At 36.7% G+C, this 11,659-nt stretch overlaps 1 protein-coding gene, 1 long non-coding RNA gene and 1 other non-coding gene across 3 annotated transcripts in view; 2 read left to right on the forward strand and 1 right to left on the reverse strand.

The window, feature by feature from the left end:
* The first annotated feature begins 3,522 nt into the window (after positions 1-3,522).
* LOC107720770 (uncharacterized) lies at positions 3,523-5,573 on the forward strand. The gene is made up of 3 exons (XR_001637640.1): positions 3,523-3,542; positions 5,125-5,171; positions 5,509-5,573. It is a non-coding gene; the product is annotated as an uncharacterized LOC107720770 (long non-coding RNA).
* A 1,171-nt stretch (positions 5,574-6,744) lies between these two features.
* On the reverse strand, positions 6,745-6,817 carry trnar-ucg (transfer RNA arginine (anticodon UCG)). Its single transcript has one exon. It is a non-coding gene; the product is annotated as a tRNA-Arg (tRNA).
* Positions 6,818-7,312: 495 nt separating this feature from the next.
* Positions 7,313-11,659, forward strand: part of polg (polymerase (DNA directed), gamma) — an 11,478-nt gene continuing 7,131 nt past the window's right edge. Inside the window, exons 1-9 of the mRNA XM_016528575.1 lie at positions 7,313-7,468; positions 7,889-8,129; positions 8,295-8,499; positions 8,587-8,782; positions 9,834-10,001; positions 10,094-10,240; positions 10,690-10,769; positions 10,857-11,039; positions 11,223-11,371. Of these exons, the coding sequence (XP_016384061.1) occupies positions 7,934-8,129; positions 8,295-8,499; positions 8,587-8,782; positions 9,834-10,001; positions 10,094-10,240; positions 10,690-10,769; positions 10,857-11,039; positions 11,223-11,371 (1,324 nt within the window). The 5' untranslated portion in view covers positions 7,313-7,468; positions 7,889-7,933. The remainder of the gene's footprint in view (positions 7,469-7,888; positions 8,130-8,294; positions 8,500-8,586; positions 8,783-9,833; positions 10,002-10,093; positions 10,241-10,689; positions 10,770-10,856; positions 11,040-11,222; positions 11,372-11,659) is intronic.

Genomic DNA, 11,659 nt, shown 5'->3' on the forward strand with positions numbered 1-11,659 from the left:
TTTTGTGGACAACATGAGGGCGAGTAAAAGAAAACACATTTTTCATTATAAGGCAAAACAGTGGATGTAAAATAAAGCAATAAGCCCCAAGAAGCCGTGGTTTACTGTGAATTTATAACACCTAAGGGGCGTTGTAAAACCCCCTTAGCTGTTATAAATTCACTGTAAACCACGGTTTCACGGGGCTTATTGCTTTTATACAACGGTTATTCCATATATGTAGTAAGATTTCACAGAATAAAACAGAGCAAATAAAGTGTAATGATATAAATAAAAACAGTATTCTTCCACCAAACAATGTAGTTCCTCAGAAACAGTTGTGGTTGCAACAAAGTGGTTGCCGAGCAACACACAGAAGTAAACAAAGGTGTATGTTTGTAGTGTAATTTACAACAGCTTCGAACGCAGCTCAACCAATCAGAATCAAGGGCCGGAACTATCCGTTTTATAATGATTGTTTTTTTTTCATACACTGGTCAATTTTGGGCTATTTTGCTTCCATAAAATGTCTTCTTTCTGAACAGTGGAAAGAAAACAAGTGTTTATTTTATTTTACTTTATCTATTTGCCAGAAATATCCACTTTAGTAGCACTTACATAAACCAAACTTTACTGTTTTATTCATATCTATATTCTGAAAGTTTTTACATAGTGGTTTGTTTACATATTATTCACCTGATTTATGTAAAACCTAAAAACATTTCTGGCTGTTGACAGTTGACGAGTGATTAAAAGAGAAATCCAAAACAATTGTGACTTTTTTTTTAATCTTACAATTCATATTTTTTTTCTTACACTCTTGAGTTTATATCTCTCAATTCTGACTTATTTTCTGACTATTCTTAACCCCCCCCCCCCCCCAAATCTCGAAATTGCGAGAAAAAGTCAGAATTCTGAGTTTATGTCTCTCAATTGTGACCTTTTTCTCAGAAGTGCAAGAAAAAAAGTCGCAATTGTGAGATTAAAAGTCACAATAATTTTATTTTTGTATCCAATGTTGGAAACAGGTTTCCATAAATTTATTTTCTGGAAATGTATGCAAATTAGTGCATTTTAATTACATACTGCCTCATTTGCATTTCAGAAAACTAGTAATGCAAAATGTTTTGTCTTAGCGGACTGTTATGAATTAACTGAGGAAGTATATGGTGATATCTATAGGCGGAGGGTGAACCAACTCCAGGGTAAGGCTAAAAGCAGCCAAATGTATTAAACATCATAAACCAGTCTTTTTAGGCAAGAACCAGACATGGGTGTCATGTAGGCTAAAAAAAAGTGTAATGTGACTGAATTTGTATTTAACCTGATTACAATTGAATAAAAACGTTAGAAATTGATAATTATATAACGTTTCCTTTCCACGGTTATTCAAACAGCGAATAAATTATATATAGAAAGTGACATTATCACTAACATTGATCTATTGCGAGTTTAAGCACTCTCAAAAAAAAAAACTATCGTTATAATCACTGAAAGTGTACACTGTTAAATGAATCTCTTACTTACATTGTACGTACATCTGCGCTTTGTTGTTTATGATGAGAGAATTCGCAAGAGTCCGGAATTCAGTCAGCGAATGTGCGCGCACTCAACAAAACTGATGCGTTTGAACGATGACTCGTCTGAACGCTTCTGATTGGCCATTGCATTCATAAGCTCAACAGATAGTGGCATTTTTGCCCCAAGTCCCCGTGGCCACTTACACACGCTCCGCCTATGGTGATATCTATTCACCTAATTTCACCCACTTCTGAAGGGTGACTGATTTTACGACAGGTGGAACAAACAGTCAGTGAAGTCAAGTTCAAGTTCACATATGTCTAGACCGTCTCGTTCCATACCGTCCCTCTTTCTTCGCATACGGGGGGTCTGTTTGCCCTTTGACCCGTGTGTAAGTTGCTGCGGCGAGAGAGTTCAGTAATGTTCCCGTGAAAAGGCCGTGCTGTCAGGGCTGTCTAGTGACGTCCCCCCTTCCCCGCCTCTCTCCGCAGGCACGGTCCCGGAGCCTGGGAATCTTCGGGCTCAGACCTGGTCAACCCCCCATTGAGACTCAGTCTAGCCGTATACCCTCACCCCACCATCTGCAAGCCGCCGGTCTCAAGTTCAAATCTAATGCACATATGATGCACAATACGGAGGTGCAAAGGTTTGGTTGTAATTGCAGTAATGCATGTGCGTTTTTATGCACTGTTCAGTAAATATGAATGGAGATCTGCCAAGACCGCCGTCTTGTAATTGGTTGGCGATGCTGAAGGTGTGTGTTTGGAGTCGGAAAGAGATTTACAGTGTGTAAGAATGTGTGTGTGTGTGTGTGGTTGTCGGGCAGCAGGAGGGTATAATAAAAGGAGTCATTTGCATAAGCTGCATGGAGCCCGAAGAGGGTGGTTCGGAGGAAAACGACAAGAATGAAAAAAGGACAAATCCTACGTTGTGCGGGCAGAAAGAGAAAGCGAGGGAAATGAACAGAGAAAGACTTGAAGCTGCTCCCCTGTGGTAATGAAAAGCATCAGGAACCTCAATGCATAATATTTGAACACTGTGACAGAGCGCTTACACTGTTTACAAAGGCCTATTGAGGAAGAGGGAAAGAGATTGATTACGGATCATTTATTTTGCTTTTGATGAGCGTGGAACATGTGAAAATATTAAAATTGTATCATCTGCGGCCTCTGTACATCTCTGTGTGAAGCTGTATTGTGATTTGAGCGGCAGGTACAACGGCACGTTTTATTCTGATCATTTGCCCACATAATGTCTGTGTAATTAAAAAATCGCTGTTTAAGGAAGCAGGTCTTTTAGAATGTAAGGTAGCTAATGCACCTCTGGTAAGCACTGATCTGTTTCTCTTTTACAGATGTGCACTGAACTCGGTGGATTCACACTTTGTTGAAAATTTGTCGGAAATCGACTAATTATGCATCCAGAGAGAACAATGGGAGCCTCACGCACCTGAAGAGTTTAAGAGGCACATAAAATCATGATGATGATGACGATGTGTGTGTGTGTATGAGAGCAAGAAAAGAATTGTACTGTATTATACAGTATTTTCATTAAGATCATGTACACCATAATTTTAATGCATTTCTTTACAGTTAGCCTACTTAAAGATATTCACATCTTTCTAAACCTGTATTTTTTATTTCCTTAATTTTTATAAATGTATTTTCTGTTGCCCTGATAACGGTTAAAATTGAAAAATATGTGCATTTATATACATATATTTTTATATTTTTACAGGTAGCCTAGCCTATGTATTTCCTGTGTTTTTTTTAATAATTAGTTTTCTGATTTTTATTGTCATTTAATTTTATTTATAAATAAAATATTTCTACTGTATATTGTATTGTATGGATGAATAAAAATGTGATTCAAAAATGAATGATATGAATCAGCTTTGTATTTGCATTTTATTGACGTCAGAGTGTGTCACACCCGGCAAACGATTGAAGAGTTAATTACTGTGAGTTAATTAGCTTAATTTGTAGGCTATAAAACACTTGTATATTGTTGAGAACTATACGGGCAGCGAGAGTTATGAAAAGGTCTGTGGTTTAGTTACTAGGTTTTGAGTAAAATATTTTAATAAGAACCCTTAAAATATAATAAATTAGTTTAGCACGATTCATGTCTAATCCAAAAATTAACATAATTAGGTAACGTTAGGCTACACCTTTTAGAAATAGAAAAACACACCCTGCAAAAATGTTGATGTAATTTGGCGTGAAAACGCCGCCTTTATAATTTACTATAAACTGAAATTGTTGTAATTAGATAGCTGTTTTAGTTTTATTTTTTTGATCATAAAACCAAATTTCACACCCACATACAGTGTGTATAATTTTCCACTCATTCAGGCTATATCAGTTTCTCTTATTCCTCCTGCATTTATGCAAATGACTGAGAATTTCTCTATCAGTGACCTCTGTGCCAGTTAGCATTAAGTGTTAATTAGCCAATGAATAGAGGAGATATGACGACCAGACGCTAAAACGTGCCGGGAATCCCGCACGCGAATTCACTAATCCTACTATGGCGAAGGATATCCGATTAATATTCATAAACTAAGCCTTCGGCATTGGACGGATAGCGAGCAACGTCAGCACGACCTACTTAATATTCAAAACACAAACGTTCACCATTGGAAGGTTACAAATCAACGTCAGCGAGATTATATAAATATTCAAGCCATAAGCTTTCACCATTGGAGGTTGTACCAAGACACGTCAGATGGTCACTTAATATTCAAGTACTAAGCTTTCGCCATAGTAAGACTCGCAAATTCTCGTCAAGGAAAGGATTTTCGTAAAAGACACTATAAAATAAGCGGTGCATATGTGTACAACTGTGGAAATGAAGAAGAAAAATCAGCACAAGGAAACATAATTAAGTGCCTTTACATACAAGGAGCACAAACGCCTATAAAATATGTTACTAATTATGTTATTTAAAAGAAAACTGCTGTGTTTGAATTGTGCCTCGGTATAGACAAACTAGACAAAACATAAATTAGATTGACATTGATTAACAATATTTCAGATTATTAAAGACTTGAAGATTATGGATTCTATTAGATCTATATTGGGTTTAGTACTGAGAACAGTTAGTTAAAATAAGAACTATCACACTTTTTTTTCAATCATTTAAATATTTAAGACGATTTTCAACCATAGACAAATGAGATATGGTCAAATGAATCCTATTATTATAAAATATAATAGGTATAAAATGACAAATTATACCTTTAAATAAATAATCTTTTACAAATATCGGTTGTATAATGGATGACATTTGGAAATTGTATTTTATTATGTATTTAATTTTATATATTGTAATTGTACCTGTAATTTTATATATGATTCACACCTCAAAATATAACATAAAGAAATAACAACAGAAACACACAAAAGGTGCATTTTGGTTCTTTACCGGTAATGACCGTGACTCTTTTAGACCAGACCAATAAATGGACACTTGATGGAGTCCAGATGAATGAATATCAGATGGACAGGGACCGGCTGGTCGCTCCCTAGAGGATAATAAACTGGACCAAAATGACAGAGGTCAGAGTTCAGAATGACAGGTCAAGAACTGCTAATTGAGTGGCGATTTCCTCTTTCTCCCCAGTGACCACTGAAGGCGGATGACACTGAGGTCCCTAAAACGTCAGCACGGTAATGAACACATGACCATTCATAGAGACCAAACACTAAGAAGTAACCGCTAAGAAATATAAGAATTAATTAATTTATTTTATTTAATTTTAAATGATGGAATTCTCAATTCTCAACACTCCATATATTTGATTTAAGACAATGTTTCTACTTTTTTTTTTGCTATTTTTTAAATCATTTTACAAACAATAGGAAAACACGAGTTCTATCTCATGGATGGATGGATAGATAGATAGATAGATAGATTCCACAACTGTTGATTTTCAGACATGCCTCCCCATCTAATGCTTTCTCTCAGTTACACACAGGCTAATGTCCCTCCCCTCCTGTTCTTCAGGCTCCACACTTGGCAAAATGAAGGGTCTGATCTAACAAGGGCTCTTTCATCTGCTGAGAAAAGCAGTCTGTTGATTTTCTTTCATTTGGCAGGGTTTCTGTCTCTTCACGAGGATATATGTATATTGCACTTTAGCATACCAATAGAGCCGGAGCCTGTGAACCCCCCTGATCCTATGACCTCTCTCTCCCAAACATGAATAGCATCACTCAAGGCCTGGACAGGCTTTTCAACCAGCCTGAGTCGTGCCTGAGCTCCCAAACATGATGATTTGTATCTGTTCAACTGGCTTCTATGACTATGCTGGCAAAGAAAAGAAAGAACATTTACTTGTTCAGAACTGAACCCATAATAATCTGCACATTAAATCACTGGAGAAGATGTGAAAGAATCACCAGTATGTTAACGACGTATGTTAAAGAGATTTGTTAATTATCAACAAATATAAAGAGATGCTTTACTGTATTGTCCTGAGTTTACTATATTTATTGCCGTTTTTACCCCATATCATTAGAACGAACAAAAATGCATGTTTATACATAATTTAAATATGTAAGGACTCTTTACAAAAATCTGCTTTAATGTTCTTCTGTGAGGTTGACATCTCTGGATTATCTGAATTGTTGCTTTGCTCCGATGAATATTATAAATACATATGTTAATGTTTTTATTGTTAAAAACAAATAAAATAGTTAAATCAATCTTACATTTAAGAACAATGCGATTTCATTTTAAATTTCAGTTTAGGTTTATAAACAACAATAGGTTCAGCTTCTGTTGTTTGAGGATAAAACACATAATTGATTCAGTTGCTATATTATATTATAAAAATGTTAAGTTACAAATAATGAAAAAATAAGCGTAGTCTCTTTCTGTAAAATGTGTTCATTTTCTATGACGATAGCGCCCTCATGTGACAATATTAAGAAGACGTGTTGGAAACTTGAATTCGACAAAAGTTAATCGACAAACATTTTCAGAGCGCCTTGGTAAGGTAATTTAGTAAGAATATGTTCGTATAGTGTCATTTTGTTTCTCTTTTTAGTGAGAGCATTACATTTAAATAAATAATATGCTATATCAAAGTCCTGAAGTAACATTAGACCTGTAATCGCAATATGATTGATTGGTAATATGAGGCTGTTTTCGAGCAGTAAAATGTTGTTTGTAAGTTGTGAGTGTAGCCTACGTCTTTTAACCATATAAATAAGAAAACATAACACAAATGGAAAATCTCGACCCCGGCAGGACTCGAACCTGCAATCTTCTGATCCGAAGTCAGACGCCTTATCCATTAGGCCACGAGGCCACCGGTGCAACAAACTGGAAATGTGCTCTGTTATGTTGTCTAAATCACCAACTACGGTATCACGTTTGCGTAGACGCGCGACTGTCAAAGACATTATGTTTTATCTGGAAATAAAGGAAAGCCCTCTGACGACAACAGAGGATGTAAAGAAGCGAAATTGTAATTCCTACACTGGCTAGCTATTTGTATCTCATGAATATTAAGTAAGTTAATGCTGACGTTACACCACTCACGTTAGCTACTTAATATTCAGCCAAGCTATATCTGAACATAGCGAGGATAAGCGGAGGTATTCGCGGATTTTTATTACTTTATTTGAACTATTTATCAAATATTTTCAATTCAGTAACTATCTAAAATTATTTAGGTGCAAAATATTCTACGCCATTGATGAAAATGTCACATAGACGGTTTTATCACGCGGTACCAAAACACTGGGTGTCGCTGTGAGGCAAGTTGCGCTTCATAGAAGCAGGATTTCTTCGGATTGAGCTGTAGCAGTATGCATGTGTAGTGTCCGAATGTGTCTGTTTTTGGTCAGTTGTTGTAATTAAGAATAAAATGTTGCCTGTAATATAACGAAATCGATTTGCAAGTGCACTAGCATGGACAGCAAGGCAGCGTCATATTTATACAGCGGTGTTTAATCAGGTATTTTTCATTGTTTTTGTCAGTTCATAATACTGTGTGACAGATATGAGCTGATGAATTCTTCTCAGACTAAATAATATAAGAAATATGCTTGATCAAAATATTTAAAATACTTGTTCTCATATGCATGTCTTCACTAAATAAAAGCGAACTTCTCATTGTAGCCCTAACTATGTACTTTTAGCTCTGGAAACACATATGAAACATATTTTATATGGTAAATATTTTATTTAATAATGTTTTATATATAATAACATTTCAATTATAAATATTTAAAATACATTTAAATACATAACATTGGAATGCGATTGAGTATTGTAAAAATAACATCTTGAAGGAAGTACGTTGCCAGTCTTGACATGGTTAGATGTGGTCTTTGAGATGCATCTTTAACTTTTATGTTTATTTTTCATTTACCAGTTTCTTCTAAGTATGTGATTATGTTTCATCCAAGGCTCTAATACGATGCTCCGTCTGATATCATGTCACCGGTGGCAGACCTTCATACGAACTGGAGTTTGGGTAAGATGGTGCTCCACCTCTGTGAAACCCAAATCCCAGCAGGGCTCAGATCGGACCCGCCTGAACCCCCTCAACATCCAGATGCTCTCCAGGAACCTGCAGGAGCAGATATTTCGGGGTCAGACGCAGGAGTACACAGGTGAGGATGTTGAACGCAGTATAAGACACTTGAAGCAGCATAAACTCTGGGGGAAAGAAACAGCCCTGTTACCTGACGTAGAACTCAAGTTACCTCAAATGTACGGCAATGACATCAACGAACACTTCAGTTTACTTGCCCAAAAGCAGAGCCTTCCTTACCTAGATGCGGCCAGTCAGCTTCAGAGAGCAAGACTTCCCAGGATGCCCAAGGAATGGGCTTGGGAAGTGGGCTGGACTCGGTATGGGCCGGGCGGAGAGCGCCAAAGTGTGAATTTCCCTGATGAGAAAGCTATCGTGTTTGATGTGGAAGTCTGCATGGAGGAAGGACACTGTCCTACGTTGGCCGTGGCGGTTTCCCCAAATGCCTGGTGAGGTTTACTGATCGTAACAGGTATATATATTCGCCAGGGATTTTACCAGTGATTCTAAACGAACTTTTTTATTTGGTGTTGCAGGTACTCGTGGTGCAGTAAGAGGCTCATAGAGGACAGATACACCTGGTCTAGTGATCTGACGCTGTCCGATCTCATCCCTCTGGAGACCCCAGCAAACTCCACCCAACCGCGGGGCGGTGTATGGCAGGAGAGACTTGTGGTTGGACACAACGTGAGCTTTGATCGGGCGTACATTAAAGAACAGTACTTATTGAAAGTGAGATTCATTTTAGACTATTTTGAGACTGATTTCAAATATATCTTTACTTGCTTTTTTGTTGATTCTAAGGGTGTAACAGTATTAAAATTCGATATTATTTGGTCTTAAAACAGTGAAATCTAAAATGCTAATCATTTTAAAAGCTAAAAGCAAATGTTGGCGTCAGAACATTATATTTTACAGCAGGCTTTCCCAAACTGGGGGTTATGAAGGAACTGCAAGGGGTTCATGAGTTGAAAAGCTAATAATTAATTTAATCAGATGAATAATTTAAAAATAAAAACTGTCAAAATAAAACACTTGAAATATTTTATTTGGTTACCTGCAGGTTATATGACCGTTAACCAGCATCAGAAAACTGTAAACATGTCAGTGGGTTATTAAATTATTGAAATATTGCCTTAATATCTCAGCGAGATACTTTACAGAAAATATTTTCTGTAAAAGGACTGACAAAAAGGTTTGGGAAACCCTGCAGTGTTATTAACGTAAACTTTAAAATGTTGTCTTGACAAGTGCCTAAATTAAAATAAGTCTGAACAACTAAAACTGAATTAAAATAAAGCTGAAATAAAATAAAACATAAATATTGGAAGAAAATCTTAAACTTAGAAATGTTGTCTTGAAAATTAACTGAAATAAAATAAGTTACAGTACTGAAATAACTATAATTTATTAAATAGAAGTATAAATAAAAAGCTAAATAGAAGTATTTAAAAAAATAAAAACTAATGATAAAAGCACATAACAAAACTACTAAAAATTAAACTAAAATTAAATCAAAACTGAAAATATAAAAATAAATGCTAATTTAAAATAGTAATAAATAATATTAAATAAATAAAGGGATTTGCTGAAGATTACTTTTAATAGTGTTATTAAAATATTTGTGTGTTTAAAGATTAACTTTAAGTGAACATGCACAAATAAATATCCAGTATTAACTGATAATAAACAATTACAATTAAATAGAAATCTCTAATACTGGCCAAAAAAACAATATGATACTCTATATATCATGCGTGTGCTTTTGGGTTGGTCTGTGCAGGGCTCCAAAATGCGTTTCCTGGACACAATGAGTCTCCACATGGCAATCTCAGGTCTGACGGGATTCCAGCGCTCACTCTGGATGGCCAGAAAGTACGGCAAGAGAAAAGGGCTACAGGAAGTGAAGGAGCACATGAAGCGCCTCGGCCGAAGATCTGAGGGCCCGATGGTTCGTACAAACCTCGCAACGTTTGTCAGCTCAGCCTTAATAGATCACAGTATGACCAACCGGTAACAAATTGTGTGTATTTTCTCATGCAGATTGGCTCATGGGAATGGGTTGATATTAGCAGTATTAATAACCTTGCTGATGTTCATGCTCTCTACGTGGGAGGAGAACCGTTGAGGAAAGAACCAAGGGATCTGTTCGTGAAAGGCAGCATGGCGGACATTAGGACACATTTTCAGGTAAACATGTAAAAGAAAGAGTTCACGCAAAAAAAAAAAAAAACATTTCCTGAAAATGTACTCCCCCTCAGGCCATCCAAGATGTAGATGAGTTTTTTTTTTCTCATCTGAACAGATTTGGAGAAATGTAGCATTACATCACTTCACAAGACGTTAATTGATGAACTGGAGTGGTGTGGATTATTGTGATGTTTTTATCAGCTGTTTGGACTCTCATTCTGACGGCACCCATTCACTGCAGTGATGTAATGCTACATTTCTCCAAATCTGTTCTGATGAAGAAACATCTACATCTTGAATAGCAAATGTTCATTTTTAATTCAACTGTTCCTTTAAATGTTTCTATGCTGCATGAACACCTTATACCTTTTTATAAATTAATGCAAGTACAAATGGAAAAAGAAAGTGTGTTTTAGTGTTTTCTGAAGTTATTTTGTTTTCTCTGATAGGAGCTAATGCAGTATTGTGCTCTTGATGTTTTGGCCACACATGAGGTCTTCATTCAACAGTTGCCTCTCTTTATGGAGCGGTATGACACTTCATTTACATAAACCCACCACCAGCTCTACATTATGGCATATTATTGTTAAGTGACCTGTTGTCTGCATTTTTCTAGGTGTCCTCACCCAGTGACACTTGCAGGTATGCTAGAAATGGGTGTATGCTACCTTCCTGTCAATCAGAACTGGAAGCGGTACTTGGAAGATGCCCAGACCACTTACGAAGAGCTGCAGAGAGAGATGAAGAAATCACTGATGATTCTGGCTGACGATGCCTGCCAGTTATTGGAGGATGAGCGGTAAGCATGCACTAGCTTGTTTCTTTCATAATAACCAAATGGAGTCCCTGAAGGAAATGTATCCACTTTTAAGGAACATACAGTTACTTTTTACTGGCCTGGTGTAAAATATGTTCTGCTTATAGTTTTAGTGCTCAGCAGCAATCCAATATTTTGTTATTATTGGTATGGTCTGCTGTGCAGGTACAAAGATGATCCCTGGCTGTGGGACTTGGATTGGGACGTTCAGGACTTCAAGCAAAAGAAAATACCTGTAAGCAAGAAGAAAGCCAAACAAGAGGCTGAGGCAACAGCAGCAGCAAAAGAAAATGTACCCGAAGACTGGAACGAGGGTAGGTGTTTCTTTTTTTAAAAGGGTTAGTTCACCCAAAAATGAAAATTAGCTTGTGTTTTACTTACCCTCGAAGCATCCTAGGTGTATATGACTTTCTTCTTTCAGACGAATCCAGTCAGAGTTATATAAAAAATTGTCTTTGATCTTTCAAGCTGTTTAATGGCACTCAGCGGGTGTTGCAGTTGAACAGTCCACAAGTCGTCAAATAAAGCGCACGCATCCATAATAAAGCGTGCCTCACACGGCTCCAGGGGATGAATAAAGGCCTCCTGTAGTGAATCGATGC

This window comes from Sinocyclocheilus rhinocerous, unplaced genomic scaffold (genome assembly GCF_001515625.1).
Source record: "Sinocyclocheilus rhinocerous isolate Xijiao unplaced genomic scaffold, SAMN03320098_v1.1 scaffold1022, whole genome shotgun sequence".
Taxonomy (NCBI): domain Eukaryota; kingdom Metazoa; phylum Chordata; class Actinopteri; order Cypriniformes; family Cyprinidae; genus Sinocyclocheilus; species Sinocyclocheilus rhinocerous.